This window comes from Chrysemys picta, chromosome 5 (assembly GCF_011386835.1).
Source record: "Chrysemys picta bellii isolate R12L10 chromosome 5, ASM1138683v2, whole genome shotgun sequence".
NCBI lineage: Eukaryota > Metazoa > Chordata > Testudines > Emydidae > Chrysemys > Chrysemys picta.
In genome coordinates this window covers 75706189-75726334 of record NC_088795.1, presented here as the reverse complement: position 1 = coordinate 75726334, position 20146 = coordinate 75706189, and the positions used below count along the sequence as shown (strand labels likewise).

Sequence of the window (20146 nt, the reverse complement as noted above, 5' to 3'; positions counted from 1 at the left end):
CTTTTGAAATCATATTTTATGGCAATACTTGTTTTATAATTTCTCCTTTTAAATTGTATTCATTTGACATTACAGCATATTACATGTAAACATACTTCAGCATTTTCCAAGTGAATATAGAGTATTCTATTATTAGTTTTGTCATCTTACAATACATTATAAATCAACCTAAAACAAATTAGGGCCTGATTCTGATCCCATTTGTAGATTCCTGGTGTAGATCAGGAGGGTCTCCAGTGAAGTCACGGTAGTTAAACTGGTGTAGATTCAGTGTTGAGGAGATCAGAATCAAGCCCTATTTCTCTGAGTTCATGTATCTTTTCATGTATCCTGGACACTACTGTGCTAATAAGCGATGGTCACATAAATACCACCCTATACCGGAAACCTACTGACCGCTACACTTACCTACATGCCTCCAGCTTCCATCCAGAACACACCACACGATCCATTGTCTACAGCCAAGCTCTAAGATATAACCGCATTTGCTCCAATCCCTCGGATAGAGACAAGCACCTACAAGATCTCTATCAAGCATTCTTAAAACTACAATACCCACCTGCTGAAGTGAAAAAACAGATTGACAGAGCCAGACGAGTACCCAGAAGTCACCTCCTACAAGACAGGCCCAACAAAGAAAATAACAGAACACCACTAGCTGTCACCTTCAGCCCCCAACTAAAACCTCTCCAGCGCATCATCAGAGATCTACAACCTATCCTGAAAGATGATCCTTTACTCTCACAGATCTTGGGAGACAGACCTGTCCTCGCTTACAGACAACCCCCCAACCTAAAGCAAATACTCACCAGCAACCACACATCACTGAACAAAACCACTAACCCAGGAACCTATCCTTGTAACAAACCCCGATGTCAACTCTGTCCACATATCTATTCCAGTGACATCATCATAGGACCTAATCACATCAGCCATACCATCAGGGGCTCGTTCACCTGCACATCTACCAATGTGATATATGCCATCATGTGCCAGCAATGCCCCTCTGCCATGTACATTGGCCAAACCGGACAGTCTCTACGCAAAAGAATTAATGGACACAAATCTGACATCAGGAATCAAAATACTCAAAAACCAGTGGGAGAACACTTTAACCTGTCTGGTCATTCAGTGACAGACCTGCGGGTGGCTATATTACAACAGAAAAACTTCAAAAACAGACTCCAACGAGAAACTGCTGAGCTAGAATTGATATGCAAACTAGACACAATCAACTCCGGTTTGAATAAGGACTGGGAATGGTTGAGCCATTACAAACATTGAATCTCTCACACTTGTTATCTAACTGTCTGTCTGTACTCGGCTAGCTTGATTATCACTTCAAAAGTTTTTTTTCTCTTAATTAATTGGCCTCTCAGAGGTGGTAAGACAACTCCCACCTGTTTATGCTCTCTGTATGTGTGTATATATATCTCCTCAATATATGTTCCATTCTATATGCATCCGAAGAAGTGGGCTGTAGTCCACGAAAGCTTATGCTCTAATAAATTTGTTAGTCTCTAAGGTGCCACAAGTCCTCCTGTTCTTCTTTTTGCGGATACAGACTAACACGGCTGCTACTCTGAAATGTATCTTTTCTATTTCAGGTTCTTATCCTGTGATGTGCTGATCAAATTCTGGGAGATACTGAGAGCCTAAAACTCTCATTGACTTCAGTGGGAGAGGAGGGAAATCAGCACCTTCCATGATTGGAACTTTAGAGATTAGGAGCTAAATTCTGGACTCATGTACAGCCCATTTGCAATCCCATTGATTTAAATGCAGTTGCATGGGGTTTAAGTCAGTGGACAATTTAGTTCTAGGTTTATAAATAAGGACAAAATACTTTACATCAGAGGATACGTATGACTAGGATAGAGAAGTTATTTTTCCAAAAGGAGCATTGGGCTCTGAAGTACACTTAACAATCACCCTTACATTTCTGCCTCTACCATGCTTTTATGTTTTAACTAGTGTTTGCCTCTGTGGCCTTGGCTTCAGTGTGATTGATTTCTGTAATTTCTGATGAAGTACAATAAACTGTGGTGGCAATTGAATTCTTCTGAATGTTGCTCATGACTCTGTGTGTGTGTGTGTGTGTGTGTGTGTGTGTGTGTGTGTGTGTGTGTGTGTGTGTGTGAGAGAGAGAGAGACGGGGGGGGTTATAGTTGATATGGTACATTTATTGCTGTCAATTTAAATGCTCTACTTTGATACCAATCTTTCGTTAGGAACCAGCTTATCAAGTGATATTGTCAACTAACTGTACAAAAGGGTAAACAATGGAATACCCTGAATTTTACTGTATGCTGTAATTTCATAAAAGTAAACCCAAAACCTCTTATGCTGTTTTTCTGGATTTTTTTTTATTTTTATTGGATGTAGAGATATATCTGATGCAAAAACCTGAATGTGAACATTCCCTCTCAGTAATTTTTCAAGGGTCAAGAATCAGAACCCTGGACTAGATCCATAAAAGGACTTAGGTTCTGCTACTGAGATCCTCAAAACCCCTGCTCAGCTTCTGCCTAATTCTATAGACGCCTGAATTTCCCACAGGAATGTCCCAAGGTGCTCACGTTTCTGCCAGTGAGCACGGACACAGCTGCCTCGGTCTAGGTGCCCAGGCACCTATCTCTCACGTAAGCACTTGTGGGATTTTCAAACTAGGCATTTCTTGTGAATCTTGATCCAATAGGTGTTCCTAAAGCAAAAAACAATCAATCACTCAGAAGTATAAATTAAGACAAATAATGTAACAATCCACTGAGTGTACAGCATTCAGTTTATAGGGGGAGGTGATAAGCATCTGACAGAATAAGACCACAGAGCCTCTGTCTGTTTTAACTGATTTGATTTTGATCTGATTTAACAAATTAGTTTTTTGCATTTAATTAACATCTTAATTGGTCATTAGAATAAATAAATCACATTTCTGAGAGGTTTAATTCATATCAAATGGAAATTTGGCAAACCAGTCCCTAGTCCAGATGCATTTGTCTTTTGATTGCTGAGGGCGATATTAAACAGAAATGGCTTAAATTGACTGTCATTTTATAGATCTAGAGAGTAAAACAAAGATGTTTGGTTTCACATGCTCATTACATTACAGTAGTCTGTTGCTACTTTTTGTTACAAAACTTTGGAAGCATCCAAGATATTAATCTCCGAAAGTTGGTTTCTTTTTGTGCTCAGGAAGTATAAAAAAGGAATAATTTATACCTAGAATTATAAATACTAACAGACATGCTTATCCCTTGCGGCTTTCTGTGTTACCATTACTGTGTATTGAATAAGTTTCCTAGGTCCTATGATCCATGAGCTTTATGTTTAAAACATGGCCGTTCTATATACAGACTGAGGACCGAATATGGCCACGAATAGACGTACTTTTGGCTTTGTATCATTTATGATTATTGTTTGGTGTCCAGCACCATCTGGGCAATTTACAGGTTTAAATTGAGATATTCACAGTTTCATAGAAGGAGATCAAACACCATGCTCCTGCTGCATACGGTTTGATCAAAGAGCTAGAAAACCAGAATATAATCAGTTGTGATTGTCTGTGCAAAGACAAACATTTTGCTGGTCTTACTAAAGTTGGAGAATTTATGCTTAATCATATTTCCTCAGCTGTGTGGGCATATTACTAAGCAAGCACTGCTGTCAACACATCAGTCAGGTCCTGGTCCATCATGCAACAGAATTACCCTGATCAGTCAGATGAAGAGTTCTCTGGCGAGGGGAATACCTGGTTGGCATAGAGCCAGTTATACTGTACATAGGAGATGAATTAAGGGAGGGGCATGGGAGAAGAGAAGACTCAGCTGCACCTCAGCCATCTCCTGCTGGCATTATGGTCTTGAGGGTCTGTTACCAGCCATTGCAAGTAAAAGTAGATATGAGAGTGCTCCAGCTTTTGGGGGGAGGGAGAGGAGGGTTGTGGCTGAATCAGTCCCTAGCAAGTGGATTAGTTGAGCACAGAGGTAATATACACCTATGATTCCTCCTCCTCCTCCACCTGGGCCCTATGCTGAGTGCAGCTATTTAGTGTATGTGCAGTAATAACTGAACTTCCTGAAAGACTTCAGAACTTTTTTCTTTCCTAATGCCCTTGCCATAAAGGTCAGCTTACATTTTGACATACTTACTGTGAAAAAACGCAGCTAAGAGTAGAACCAGTGATGTTTGATACCTAATGCAAGGGAAAGAGGCTGTCTGCATAGACACACCTAATTATTTTTGTGCCGTTAGCTGGCCTTTGCTGGGGGAGGAAGTACTGACATTTGCTGTTGCTAGGCAGCAGCAACCCAAGTATTCATATGTTGCCCTCCCACAGCCTCAGAAGTAGGGGACTTTGTCTGGGCCAGAAGGGGAAAGAAAATCCTTTAAGGAGTGCACTCCTCCTCGCCTCCTGGTGGCTCTGTGGCTGATTAGTTGGACACAAAGGTGCAGCATAAGTCTGTTGGCTCCTATGCATGCTCAACGGGGGGCGGGGGGAAGAGGACTTATAAGCCCTTCCCCCAGCCTGGGGCACCATTCTGTCTGGGAAGAAAAGCCTCCCTCCTGCTGCCCCTATTCCTCAGGATTACAGTAGGGCCAGGTTTTTGGGCTTTGCTGAGTACATCATGCTAGTTGCCTTTTGGGGGCTGGGAAGGAATTTTTTCTTCACTGCTAGGTTGGTCATGGCAGTGGGAGCCTGGTGGATAGGTTAGATTGGATAATTTATATTGTTGCAACGTGGCAGATCAGCACAGGTACTCATCCTGTAGGGGGTCTGGCTCCCTGATGAACCGGAATTGGAAAAGGATTAGGAGGAGGCATCCCCTAAAGAAGATGGGGAATGGGATTGGAGCTCCCAATGTCTTGTACAGAGAGGAGACAACTCCCTCTTCCCCACCGCTTTAACCCATGTCTGGTGGAAGGGCAGTGGGGTCCCAGCAATGGTGCTGGGATAAGGTTAATGGGGTAGAGGTGCGGGGTGGGGAGGCTGATGGCAGCCCACCCCCATATGGAATAGATTACAAAGGAAGGATGACCTGCACTGACCTTGTTATTCCCTGATAGTTACCAAATTAATTACTTAATAAATCTGTGGCCTAATGATACCATTCGTGGTATCTTGCCTGCCTTCCTGTGGTGTCCAGGACAATCCCTGGAGTGCTTCTTCTACTGGCTACAGTGCACTGCAATTGTCTGTTGCATGCTGCCTGGATCCTCAGTTAGACAAGCCAGTTTGTGGGGCAGTGGCAGAACATGAAATGACGTACCTGCCAGCTGGCTCCTTAGTAGCCATGTAGGAAGTATTTGTGGTAAACTTCTTTTTCACAGTTTTCCACCCCAAGTATTGCCGACCATAAATGTTCAAAAATCATGACTCAGACCCCATCCATATCCAGACATTTAAAAAATACTATATCTTGGTTCTTTTGATTTGCCTTCTGTTTTTTGAGCTTTTAGATGTCATGTTTTCTAGCTTTTTCTTGCAAATCCATTTCTCCAGGATTCCAAGAGCTGGGGCTTTAACTAAATAGGCAAATAATGGAAGGTTCACGGTGAAATTGTAAGAGTTGGCAACATGTTTTTAAAAGTTTAAATGCATGTGCAGTAACTATTTCCAATTTTGAAGTAATAAACTCACAGAAGTAGACAATTCTCTAATATTTCCAGATGGAAGTTGCTTGAAGTTTTCAAGTATTTTTAACCTTAAATTTCAAAAACCACATAAAGTGTATGCTTGTGTTTAAAAATATTTAATGTTTTGCAAATTTAAAAATACAGTTTGAATCAGCAGCATCAGGAACATTCATCGACTAAAACATAATTGGTATTATTGAATGATGACATTTTGAATAACATGTGCCACTTTAAGATAAATAATTTGATCACAAGGTAAACAGAAAGAAATGTCAAGTAACATTTTTTTAAGATGCCAACCTAGCCTATTTATATATCCTGATGTCCTAACATGAGATTCAAAATTTCCATTATTCCACCGAGGTCTTTCATGAATACATTTGGTTAGCTTCTAAACAGTCTAATAGTGCCTGAATTGATTCACCCACTGATATAAAAATATCAGTTTCTTTCCTCTTCATTGCCATGACAGGCATTAAATCCATAAAAGCTGTGTCTGCTCTGTTCAGAGATGGGACTGAGCTGCAAAATTGGGATCCAGATATTCAGATACACGCCCATCATTGCTAGGGTGCATCTTGAATCTGGAATTCTAGTTTGGTCCATCATGGAGATAGGGCCAGTTACAAAATTATGATCTAGGTTTAGATTACAGCTCTCTTGTTCTCAGCCATCCCTAGAAAAATTGGGGAAGATGTTCTGAAACGGAAGTTGGTTAGAACACATCTGTCCCCCTAGAATATCCAAAGTTTGAATTTTCTTTTCAATCCAGTTTTAGTTCTTATCTAAGGATGTTTGTACGTAAATTGACTTGTAGAAATTGAAAAATAGTTTGGCAATCCTTGGGCACCTTGGAAGATATGGTGTCATCCCACCAGCAATCAGGACATTAAAAAAAATTAATGTATCCTCCACACTGCTCACCCGCTCCTGATTATTAAGCAGTTCAGGACAACATTCTAAAATACCCAATACAATAGCAGAATATCAGGAAATCATTGCTAAATCTTCAAAGTAGATTGTGTTAATGTGAATTTAGGTACCTTTTAGTTTGTGCTAGCAGGATTTATGTGGGGGCAGTTACAGTGCAATACTTAAGTGTGCACTGCAATTCACACCTCCATAGTCTATAATGTGGGGCTGTGTAGAGAAGCCATCATAGTCACTCCCCTGTGTGATTTCTCGATGACTTTCCAGAACTAGTCCCATGCAAAATATGTCACTTTTGATTCGCCAATGTTTTGGGCTGATTTTTCCATGATTTTGTTTCATGTACTCCGCAACTTCTAGAGCTTCACTTTACGATTCAGGTTCATGTGGTGAAACTCACACCAAATCAGCATGTTTTGTGAGTTCTATATGAGTTAATTTGATCCAGCAGCCCTGTTACACCATGTGACGAATTGTTAATGTTTTGCTACAAAACTGCAAACCTCAGCCTGAAAAAGCCTGAGACAACAAGGAAGATTTTCAAATTGTTTCCCATTTTATTGCAACCTCTTTCCGGCATTTCAGATGATCTGTTGACCCCACTGTGTCCTAATATCAAATGGAGAAGTAACTGAAAAACTGTTTTCAAATGTTTCATAAAAATGTTCAGCATATTCCTTGACAGAATCTTTTATTTTTTTAGCATTGTGCATGTATATTTCTGTGGCTTTCTAAATAATAGTTGGATTCTCTCCAAAGTTCCAGATACCTACGGAGATGCTTTCAGAAAGGGAAAAAATACAAATAAAAATACAAACTACTTCAATATTCTGTGTATTCTTGTTTTTCTCTTTTGCCTTCTTGTTCTGGACTTGATAGGCTTTCTGAATACTAAGTATTATAGCCAGTACCATAATTGCAATAATGCGTGCCTGATTCTGCTGTCACACCCATTTTACAGCAGAGTAATTCCGTTGATTTCAATACAATTTTAATGGGTTTAAATGACAAAACAATCAGGCTCTGAGCCGGTATTCTTTCTGTGCATTAGGCAGAGACTGATTGTTCATTTCATGTCACTTGCAGAACATCAGCTGCAGTGATGGCAAAGAGTTCACGTAATACTAACACTTTATAAACAAGGAGAATGATTGTGGTGGTGGTGGTGGTGGTGGTGGTGTTTCTATGCCCAATTTGTGTATAAACCCCAACTGCAGTTTAAATTGCTGTACTGAGATCTAAGTCATTTATCTCCTTAATATAAAGTAAAGAGAAAATTATATACACACTCAGCACCAAATTATGGTTGACTGCTGCATAAAGAAGCACATTAGATAACTTGCAACCACTAAAAGCAGCACAGATTGGAGAAGCAAATTCTGGCTCCTCCACAAAACCTGTGCAGAGACTACTTTTCAGACCTTCTACAGCAGGAGCTATGAAGGACATTCTAGAACACAGGTTATTCCTAATCTGGGCAAGAATAGTCCACAGTGAGGAGGTGAGGAGGCAGTTGTTTGTGGGACTATTACTGGTTTAGACACCCATTATCACAGCCTTAATGTGCACCTGTTTTGGTAGCTAAGAATAACATTTTTGGAAGTTGGCACCACACATATATAGTATAGCTCCATGGGATGCCACCTACGATGCATTTGGATATAATAGTTTCTCTGTGGATTGATGAGGAATGAAATGGCCAGTACTGCTTTTATGATTTGCAATTCCAAGGCTGAGGGGGGGAAATGCAATATTGGAGAAATGGGACATTTCTTATGGTTTATGTCAAAAGTATATAGCCCCAGCAGTTCTATATTATAACCTTAAATTGAAAAAAAAAATCTAGGTAAACAAGAGGCAAAGTGAGCACAGCCACTATTGACACTGAATTGTGCCCGTTAAATAGTTTGTCACACTGCCTGGTAGAGGGCACGTCTAAGAGCGCCAATCTCAGGTCAGAATACAGGACATATACCCCAGACTGATGGGTACTCTATCATAAGATTTCACCAAATCAGTTAACAAACGTGTGTTTCCAAAATACTGTACTAATTATTATGAAGCCACAGTCACCTTCAGGCCCTTATGTACCATGCAAACAAACCAGACTTCTGTGATAAATGAATATTAAAAACAGGAAATCCCATATATTAGGTTTTTCCAGTTCCAAAGAACCAGACACTCACCTCAGATCAATATGTACTTCTGGCTCTCACCCCAAAACCACACTGGTAGCCAGTCCTTTAGTAAACTAAACTAAATGTTTATTAATATAATAAAAAAGAGAGTTATTAAATGGTTAAAATGAATTATATACATTACAGTTGATTTCAGAGTTTGTAGATCAGGATAATAGCAGTGATGTTAAATCTCCTAGCTCGTGGTACATCTCTCTGGATCACCCAAAAGACTGGGGGAACCTGTCCATTGTTCAAAGTTTCCCTTTGTTAGAAATTGTTATCCGGTGATGTGGAGCAGGAAAGAGGCCAGGGAATGATCTCTCAGTCTCCATTTGTATCCTCAGCCCATATGCCTGGAAAACTATTGTCACAAACATGGAATCAGGGTTCACATGTTCTCCATGCCTTGCTGAGTCAACGGGCCTCCATTGTCCGTATGCTCTCTGTGCGGTCCTTAGGAGGAGCCCATTGGAAGAGTTGATTCTTCTTAAGGGCCCATCAACCATGGCTGGATGATCTTGATGTAAATCTGGCTTGTGGGTGTTACAAACACAGAGCAAAGATTCATAACTTCATATACAATGATAATACACGAATATAAATAGCATAACATTGTTCAACAGATTACAACTTTTCCAATGATCCCTTACAAGATATACTTTGTATAAGATTTATCACAAACATGCAGCAGTAGTGATACATCAGTGGTTGCAATAGTGTTGATACATCACTGTTGAAACCTTAGTGTGAACATGGTCATCATTCTTTTTATATTGCATCACATAGCGTTCTAGCACAAGGTGAACAATAAAATAAAATGAGTGGAACGTATATTTCCAAATTAGTATGTTCACGGTTGTGCATGTGTAATTAAGTTGCTGGCCCTGGGACTCATGCCCTGAAAGGTGAATATACCTCAGTACCATCATGGCTTGAGAAAAAATTCTCAAATGTTTTCTAGATCACTTTCCCAAAACAGTGTGCATCACCCTGAGAGGAGTTTGCATAACAACTATATAGGTAACTAATACATGCTGTAGGTGGATAAATTATACAGTAGGTATAATATAGTACCTTAGAGACTAACAAATTTATTAGAGCATAAGCTTTCGTGGACTACAGCCCACTTCTTCGGATGCATATAGAATGGAACATATATTGAGGAGATATATATACACACATACAGAGAGCATAAACAGGTGGGAGTTGTCTTACCAACTCTGAGAGGCCAATTAATTAAGAGAAAAAAAACTTTTGAAGTGATAAGTCAGCCATAAAAATGTTGGCATATTGTGGGGCCATGCGGGTACAATATGCCAACATTTTTATGGCTGACTTAGAACAACGCTTCCTTAGCTCTCGTCCCCTAACGCCCCTACTCTACTTGCGCTACATTGATGACATCTTCATCATCTGGACCCATGGAAAAGAAGCCCTGGAGGAATTTCACCATGATTTCAATAATTTCCATCCCACCATCAACCTCAGCCTAGATCAATCCACACAAGCGGTCCATTTCCTGGACACTACTGTGCTAATAAGCGATGGTCACATCAATACCACCCTATACCGGAAACCTACTGACCGCTACACTTACCTACATGCCTCCAGCTTCCATCCAGGACACACCACACGATCCATTGTCTACAGCCAAGCTCTAAGATATAACCGCATTTGCTCCAATCCCTCGGATAGAGACAAGCACCTACAAGATCTCTATCAAGCATTCTTAAAACTACAATACCCACCTGCTGAAGTGAAAAAACAAATTGACAGAGCCAGACGAGTACCCAGAAGTCACCTCCTACAAGACAGGCCCAACAAAGAAAATAACAGAACACCACTAGCTGTCACCTTCAGCCCCCAACTAAAACCTCTCCAGCGCATCATCAGAGATCTACAACCTATCCTGAAAGATGATCCTTTCCTCTCACAGATCTTGGGAGACAGACCTGTCCTCGCTTACAGACAACCCCCCAACCTAAAGCAAATACTCACCAGCAACCACACATCACTGAACAAAACCACTAACCCAGGAACCTATCCTTGTAACAAACCCCGATGCCAACTCTGTCCACATATCTATTCAAGTGACATCATCATAGGACCTAATCACATCAGCCATACCATCAGGGGCTCGTTCACCTGCACATCTACCAATGTGATATATGCCATCATGTGCCAGCAATGCCCCTCTGCCATGTACATTGGCCAAACCGGACAGTCTCTACGCAAAAGAATTAATGGACACAAATCTGACATCAGGAATCAAAATACTCAAAAACCAGTGGGAGAACACTTTAACCTGTCTGGTCATTCAGTGACAGACCTGCGGGTGGCTATATTATAACAGAAAAACTTCAAAAACAGACTCCAAAGAGAGACTGGTGAGCTAGAATTGATATGCAAACTAGACACAATCAACTCCGGTTTGAATAAGGACTGGGAATGGCTGAGCCATTACAAACATTAACTCTATCTCCCCTTGTAAGTACTCTCACACTTATTATCAAACTGTCTGTACTCGGCTAGCTTGATTATCACTTCAAAAGTTTTTTTTCTCTTAATTAATTGGCCTCTCAGAGTTGGTAAGACAACTCCCACCTGTTTATGCTCTCTGTATGTGTGTATATATATCTCCTCAATATATGTTCCATTCTATATGCATCCGAAGAAGTGGGCTGTAGTCCACGAAAGCTTATGCTCTAATAAATTTGTTAGTCTCTAAGGTGCCACAAGTACTCCTGTTCTTCTTTTTGCGGATACAGACTAACACGGCTGTTACTCTGAAACCTATAATATAGTAATATTTTTAGCAAGTTTGCAAGTATAGACAATTACACATCTTTAGGATGGAAGGATGAGAATTATACTAGTAGGTTTAATTATGTGTATGTCTTATGTGCTATTTTGATGCCATAATTTGTTCTTAGCATAACCACATTACTGCTTTCTTTCTCTCTCTTTTTACATCACCAGAAGAAATCAATGGGAATTAGTCCTAATTTGTGGAGTCCTTTTATGCATTAGTTGTTTAGTCACTTTGGATTGGTTTATCTATTAGCACTTTCCATTAGTCTTGCCAAAATGTTCCTTAATAATATCAAGTTCTCTTTTTTGATGAGTGGTGTGATGTTTTGAGACTTATGAAATTAGTAAATTTTATGGTGGAAGTTTTGATGCTTGTTATATGTAATTATTTTTAATGTAAAATGGATTCATTGAAGTTAATTATCTAATTTCCTTTTATATAGTAGTTGAGTGGTACGTAATTCCAGAAATATGGGAATACTGTTGGTAGGTGTATTTGTTGCAGTTGTTCAAATGATATTGGTATTCCATCATTGCGTATATTAGCCAGATACTCCTTCCCAACTCATATGGTCTGATATTTATGTTCACTGCTTATTTTAAAACACTGATTTCCCAGTGTATTACCAGGATGGGTGTCTTTAAAATCAATATACAAATATGTGATTGGAGGTCTTTAGGCAAATGTGTTGAGTAGTTTGTTTCTGAACATGTCTTTTGTGAGCCTGATCTCTTCTTACACTGGTTTCACATCTGTATAATTCTACTGACTTCATTATTATCTATTATTTCTGTTATGATAATTCCCCACAGTCACTGTCCATGCACACGCTGGAAGAAACAGGATGAAATCCGTGCCCCAGGGAGGTCAACAGCAATATTCCCACTGACTTCATGTGGTACAGGATTTCACCCGCAGTCCCTGCACCAAAGAGTACATGATCTAATGGAGTTAATCCTCTCAGTTCAAAGCTGCCTTAAGACGTGCAGACACGGCCAATGGAAAATTCCCCCCATGTAAGGCAATCCTTTAACACTGTAGTGTTGCCAACATCGCTCCAGAATTCTGTTGGCAAGGAACATGTCTGGGGAAAAGGAGGCATTGCCCTGGCCATGCCTCCTATACCAGCATGATACTCAGTTTCTGGAATGGTCCGTGGGGGCTGTTGGCAGCTGGCACCTTAAGAATGGTCTTATTTGTCTTGGTAGATCAACCCAGTGCTGAGTTAGGATCATGGGACCACAAAGGTGACTTATGGGCAGTTCCCACCCCTGTCTGATCTTCTGCCAAGCACAGCTTGACCAGAGCAGAGAATCTGGCTTCAAATATGTTTTTTTTTAATTCCCTGTGTTGTTTAGTGATAATCTTACAGATTAAAATTTACAGAATTAAAAACCACCAACCCCCAAACCTATGATTTACTTTCCCATGTAGGCTATTTATTATTTTGCTATGCTCTCAGCTTGGATGGTTAAGATAGTCTGATCATTTCCTAGTCAGTTTCACTCCAGTTCTCATGGACTGAGATTACCATAATGATACAATGCTGAAGTTTTTAAGAGTTTTATATAAACCATGGAAATATTCCTAGAAATGAGGCATTTTTATGTAGTATAGTCCTCAAAATTTGCCTTTCTCATATATTAGGGCTGTCAAGCAATTAAAAAAATTAATTGTGATTAATCGCATGATTTAAAAAATGTATCACGCTCTTAAACAATAATAGAATACCATTTATTTAAATATTTTGGGATATTTTCTACATTTTCAAATATATTGATTTCAATTACAACACAGAATACAAAGTGTACAGTGCTCACTTTATACTTATTTTTATTACAAAAATTTTCACAGTAAAAAACAGAAAAAATAGTATTTTTCAGTTCATCTAAAACAAGTACTGTAGTGCAATCTCTTTATCATGAAAGTTGATCTTACAAATGTAGAATTATATATAAAAAAACAACATTAAAATGCAACAATGTAAAACTTTAGAGCCTACAAATCCACTCAGTCCTACTTCAGCCAATCACTCAGACCAACAAGTTTGGCTACAATTTGCAGGAGATAATGTTGCCTGGTTCTTGTTTACAATGTCACCTGAAAGTGAGAACAGGAGTTCGCATAGAATCATAGAATATCAGGGTTGGAAGGGACCTCAGGAGGCATCTAGTCCAACCCCCTGCTCAAAGCAGGACCTAATTCCAACTAAATCATCCCAGCCAGGGCTTTGTCAAGCCTGAACTTAAAAACCTCTAAGGAAAGAGATTCCACCATCTCCCTAGGTAACCCATTGCAGTGCTTCACCACTCTCCTAGTGAAAAAGTTTTTCCTAATATCCAACCTAAACCTCCCCCACTGCAACTTGAGACCATTACTCCTTGTTCTGTCATCTGGTACCACTGAGAACAGTCTAGATCCATCCTCTTTGGAACCCCCTTTCGGGTAGTTGAAAGCAGCTATCAAATCCCCCCTCATTCTTCTCTTCTGCAGACTAAACAATCCCAGTTCCATCAGCCTCTGCTCATAACTCATGTGCTCCAGCCCCCTAATCATTTTTATTGCCCTCCACTGGACTCTTTCCAATTTTTCCACATCCTTCTTGTAGTGTGGGGCCCAAAACTGGACACAGTACTCCAGATGAGGCCTCACCAATGTTGAATAGAGGGGAATGATCACGTCCCTCGATCTGCTGGCAATGCCCCTACTTATACAGCCCAAAATGCCATTAGCCTTTTTGGCAACAAGGGCACACTGTTGACTCATATCCAGCTTCTCGTCCACTGTAATCCCTAGGTCCTTTTCTGCAGAACTGCTGCCTAGCCACTCGGTCCCTAGTCTGTAACAGTGAATGGGATTCTTCCATCCTAAGTGCAGGACTCTGCACTTGTCCTTGTTGAACCTCATCAGGTTTCTTTTGGCCCAATCCTCTAATTTGTCTAGGTCCCTCTGTCCCTCAGCATGGTACTGTTGTAGCCGGTGTCACAAGATATTTACGTGCCAGATGCACTAAACATTCATATGTCCCTTCATGCTTCAACCATCATTCCAGAGGACATGCGTCCATGCTGATGAGAGGTTTTGCTCGATAATGATCCAAAGCAGAGTGGACCGACTTATGTTCATTTTCATCATCTGAGACAGATGCCACCAGCAGGTTGATTTTCTTTTTTTTTGGTGGTTCCGGTTCTATAGTTTCCTCATCGGAGTGTTGCTGTAGCTATTTTTAGAAACCTCACATTGGTACCTTCTTTGCGTTTTGTCAAATCTGCTGTGAAAATGTTCTTAAAATGAACAACATGTGCTGGATCATCATCCGAGACTGCTGTAACATGAAATGTATGGCAGAATGCAGGTAAAACAGAACAGGAGACATATCATTCTCCCCCAAGGAGTTCAGTCACAAATTTAATTAACATACTATTTTTTTTACTGAGCATCATCAGCATGGAAGCATGTCCTCTGTAATGGTTGCCAAAGCATGAAGGGATATACGAATGTTTAGCATATCTGGCATGTAAATACCTTGCAATGCTGGCTACAAAAGTTCCATGCAAACTCCTGTTCTCACATTCAGGTGACATTGTAAATAAGAAGCAGGCAGCAGTATATACCGTAAATGTAAACAAACTTGTTTGTCTTAGCAATTGGCTGAACAAGAAGTAGGACTTGTAGGATCTAAAGTTTTACATTGTTTTGAATGCAGTTATGTAACAAAAAAATCTACATTTGTAAGTTACACTTTCACAATAAAGAGATTGCACTACAGTACTTGTATGAAGTGAATTGAAAAATATTATTTCTTTTGTTTATCATTTCTACTGTGCAAATATTTGTAATAAAAAATAATAATATAAAGCGAGCACCATACATTTTGTATTCTGTGTTGTAAATGAAATCAATATATTTTAAAATGTAGAAAAACATCCAAAAATATTTAATAAATTTCAATTGGTATTGTATTGTTTAACAGTGCGATTAATCACAATAAATTGTTTGAGTTAATCGCATGAGTTAAGTGCGAGTAATCGACAGCCTTTACGACAGCCCTTATATATATTAGTCGCAGTTAATATGTAATATAAAATTCATGGATTTAAAAAAAAGAGAACAGGTTTCTTTTGGGGGGGGGCGTTAAATACCCCACTACAGTGACTGATTAATGTCTTTATGAAGTAAATAATTGTGTAATCTTCGTAACTATTTTTAATGCTGCAAAAACTAGGCAAAGGAACATAAATGAGATTAATAAAAATACGCAGTAGAATTTTGCTAATACATGAAAAGCAGAAAATGGAACAGGCTAGAACTGAAAGAACAAAAAGCCTACTTTTATTGCCCAGGCTGAATTAAGTGCAAAAAAGGAAATATAGCATTTATAAATCTTTCAGTTTCAGTTATCTAAGTTAAGATAAGTATGGGAATCTGTATTTTTGAAAAAGTGAGAGGTATCTCCTCATCTGGCACAGATTGGCATAGATCTATTGAAGTCAACTGAAGTGTACCAGTTTACATCAGCTGAGGATCTGGCCCTTAATTTTTAACATGATATTGTCCCTCTAATATTAAAAATTCTATACTCCTCAGCTCCTTCCTCTTCTGCCCCAAATCCTAAAATTTGGGCCTAAATTGGTACTGTGGTTGGAAGAGAAAGTTTGTAGTCACTGGACGGTTGAGTTTGGTCAATATTTTTACCTGTTTAACCATAACCCAACAAAGAAGCTACCTATCTTCCCTCTGCTACTGGTTCTTGTCTATTCTCCTCTAGCAGGAAGCGTGCATTAGGAGGTCATGCCAGACTTGGAGAGACTTTGAGAAGGAGTCTAGAGATGCTGCATGTAGACAGGCTTCCTGGGAGGTGAATGTAGATGGGCAGAAATCATGAGGCTCTCTATTCTGGGAGGCAAGTGCCATCTTCTGCCTCTTGGTGTGGAAGAAAGTGTAGGGGATCTGGGAAGAGAAATGTAAGTGCTGCAGGAGAAGAAAAGAGACATGGGATCTGAATAAACTCGTTGTAGTAATCTAAGGCTGAATATACTCAACCTTAGAGGTCTAAAAGTTAAGCCACTGTACAGCATTAAAGCTTTGTGGTTCACCTGTAATAGCTAAACTATTTTCATTTTCTAGGTCCTTTTCTGATTTCACTTAGACTGATGTAAATCAGGAGCAATGACCCTAGAGTAAGTGGAGTTATACTGGTGTAAAAGTCAAACCAGGCTCTAAGTGGATTGAGGATTTTTTACCGGTACTTTTGTCACTGTAGTCGGAGCTCAGATGTGAAAAAATTATCTAAGTTATATCTGAGTGCCAGAGTATGTGTTTATCCTCACTCCAACATGCCAGTGAGGTATTATCCCTGTTTTACAGAAGGGAACTGAGGCACAGAGAAACTAAATGACTTGCCCAATCTCACACAGATAGTCTGTGGTGGAGCAGAGAATTGAATGTAGTTCTACTGAGCCTCAGGCCACTGCCCTGATTACTGTACCATCCTCCTTTTTGGTTTTGTTTAGGTCCTCTTTTATAATCCATTAGCTGAGCAACTAGAGTAATGATTATAGGTTTAGCCTAGTTTCAGCATGGTAATCTGCTCTGAATAGAAACACCAGAAGCACAGGGAATTCACACTGCTTAATAGTTTCCTTTTAGTCAGGATTGTTGGTGTTTAATGGGTCAAACAACAATTGAGAAAGCATAAGAGCTGAATGAATCACCCTCCATTTTCTGATGCTGAGGACAGTGACAGTGTAGGCAAAGTTGTATTGCTGATGGCTGACATGCTCTTTCCGTGACCCGCAGTCTTCAATTTCCAGAGTGCATATACCATATCCATGAACACAAATATTGCCTTACATCAAAAAAGGTGCTGATGCTTTTAGAACAGACAGACAATAAAAAGTGTTATAATATTATTTTCTTTCCTATGCAGGGTGCTTTGAATGCTGCATCAAGTGCTTGGGGGGTATTCCCTATGCCTCATTGATTGCCACCATCCTGCTGTATGCTGGGGTCGCACTCTTCTGTGGCTGTGGACATGAAGCACTCTCAGGAACTGTCAACATTCTGCAAACCTACTTTGAGATGGCAAGAGCTGCTGGGGACATTATTGATGTCTTTACCATGTAAGCATTGTTTAACTTGTTGTGACTTTGTTTTTAGATGGCTGAAAATTAAGAAAAGGAAGAAAAATGTGATTCATGAAAGTACGCTTAAATAAAAAGCACAAATAGTATAACCCAAGTACATGCAATAGTATAAGATAAGCACAGTAACTGTAATTCTAACAGTGCTAATAGCTTTCTTTTCTATAAGTAATTTTTAATAAACTTTTGAATCTAGTAGTAACTTTTAGCTATTGTTTACTCAATAATTGATGTAATTTTTAATATTTAATGTATTTTGTGATCTTTATGGATGTTCCCCATATTTATAATTTTTATTAAACGGATTAAGTAATTACAGTGCATTATGTAATATATAAAAATATTCATTCATTATAAGTAATTCACTGTAAACATCAGTCATAGTTTTGCTTTGCATAAGTAATTAACTATGATACCTATCAAACACATTTTCAAGTGGTTACAAAGAATTTAGAAAAATGGTAATCCTTACTAAAAGCCAAATGTTCTAGCAAAGGTGGAAGAGGGATGGGAAAGCCATACTCCTGCAATAGCGGGGGATATGGAGACCCTATGCACAACCATACAAGCCAAACAATGATGAGGACTTCACATTTGCCAACCATTCAAAACTCATGAGTCTGTCTCCCCAAAACCATATGATTGACTTAAAAATCATTAGCCTTTGTTTTTTAAATAATCAATGTTGGGTGCTTTTAATTTGCCCTTCTTGTTTTTGAGCCTTTAGGGTTCACATTTTCAAACTTTCTCTACAGCTATGAAGGCTAGAAACTTACTTTAAGTGAAAGCTGAGATTCTCATGTAATAACACAACTTCAGGAGCTGGGGCTTTAAGAAAACCCCCAAATATCATGAGACTTACAATAAAATCACAAGAGTTGACAACACTGGACTCCACAGGTCTAGAAGACAGGGAATGAACAGAGTTTGTGAATAGCTGCTCAACAAGGTATGCTCCCTTCTCCAACCTGTGGAAATTCCCCTGGAAAAACTTACAGACTTGAGTGTTGTTCATTGCAACATCAACTTTCTCTCTGTGCCATTTTGCAAACAAGTTGCAAGGTGGGAGGGTCCCATAGCTCGGGCTCCAGCCCGAGCCTGGAACTCTACACAGCAATGAAATAGCCCTGCAGCCCGAGGGCCGCAATCCTGAGTCAGCTGGCAAAGGCCAGCTGTGGGTTTTTCTTTGCTGTGTAGATGTACCCTCAGAGCCTGCATCAACTGGCATGGGCTCACTACAAAAGTAGCTAAAAGTAGCATTGTAGACTTTCCCGCTCAGGTTGGAGACTGGGCTGTGAAACCTGGTGAGGGGAGTGTGTAACAGAGCCCAGGCTCCAGCCTGAGCAGAAACATCTGCTACTTTTAGCTCTATAGCACAAGCCTCAGGAGCCCAAGTCAGTTGACCCTTACTCTGAGACTCCTTGCCGCCGGGTGTTTTCGCAGTGTATGTGTGCCCTAATCTTAATCAAATCTGAATAAAATGACACATGATAATGGTGGTTCTTCTGTTCCTCCCTTCCTCATAAAAAACATCCTCTTCTCAGGAATTTGAAAGCAAGTTCTGATGCATATGGACCTAGCCAAAGCTGAAGGACCCTAGTTTTCATTATGGGGAGCATCATAGCTTCTCTGTGAGGGCTCAGGGAGGGACAAAGTGATTTCCCCCATGACAAGGAAAGTGACAGTGACACGAAAGGCAGTGACAGAGCTGGAAATAGAATCCAGATCTCCTGGCTATCACAGTCCTGTCCTATCACTGCCCTGCCTTACTGTGCAAGGATTTTCTTCATAGGCACTGACAATATTGCTTGTCGGATTAGTCAGCAAGAGGCGTTCATGCAAATCAAGTAAATCACCACTTTGCCATATCCAGATTTCATCACCTTAGGAGTGAGGGTTCTGAGCTTGTTATCTGATCTCTCTGCTCTGCAGTGTAGTTTATAGTGCAGCTGGGAAACATGTGGCTTCTGCTATTTTTTTTTAATCCCAGCATTTAGAATAATGTGTATAACTTGACTTCACAGCTAAGGTTCAGTGTTATCACTGAATGAGAGATCAGTCATTTTATTAGACTGTAACTTATTTTATTAGTCTCTAGGAACCCATTAGTGCAGAACTCCTGCAAATCAATGCTCTCAGTTCATAGCTAGTTTTCCAGCTTCCCCTGTCAAAAACTTAAGTGAAAGTATCAGTCAAGGGCCACAGTTCAAATGCAGATAATTCACTGGATATGATGAAGGAGCTATAAAGGCAAATTTAATTTTTTCTTGAAATCTAATTATTTGGCTCCATCCATGTTTTTTTTTTCAGTCTTACTTAAGAGCACCTGCTTCCTTGGCAGCCCTCTCATTGATCTCTGACTCCAGCTCATTTTTCTGTACGTTAGATCCAAGATAAAATCTTGAGGGAGAGCAAACTTTTTCACTGAAAGCGATGAGGTGCCA

The 20146-nt window shown here is 39.7% G+C and overlaps 1 protein-coding gene across 28 annotated transcripts in view; it reads left to right on the top strand.

The window, feature by feature from the left end:
* GPM6A (glycoprotein M6A) overlaps positions 1–20146 on the top strand; it is a 335818-nt gene that overhangs the window by 251315 nt on the left and 64357 nt on the right. For 27 of the 28 annotated variants that reach the window (XM_008163109.4, XM_065596661.1, XM_065596665.1 and 24 more), the window contains one exon: positions 17489–17681. The exons of the other annotated variant lie outside the window; for it this stretch is intronic. In XM_008163109.4, the coding sequence (XP_008161331.1) occupies positions 17489–17681 (193 nt within the window). The remainder of the gene's footprint in view (positions 1–17488; positions 17682–20146) is intronic. 28 annotated transcript variants of the gene reach the window in all.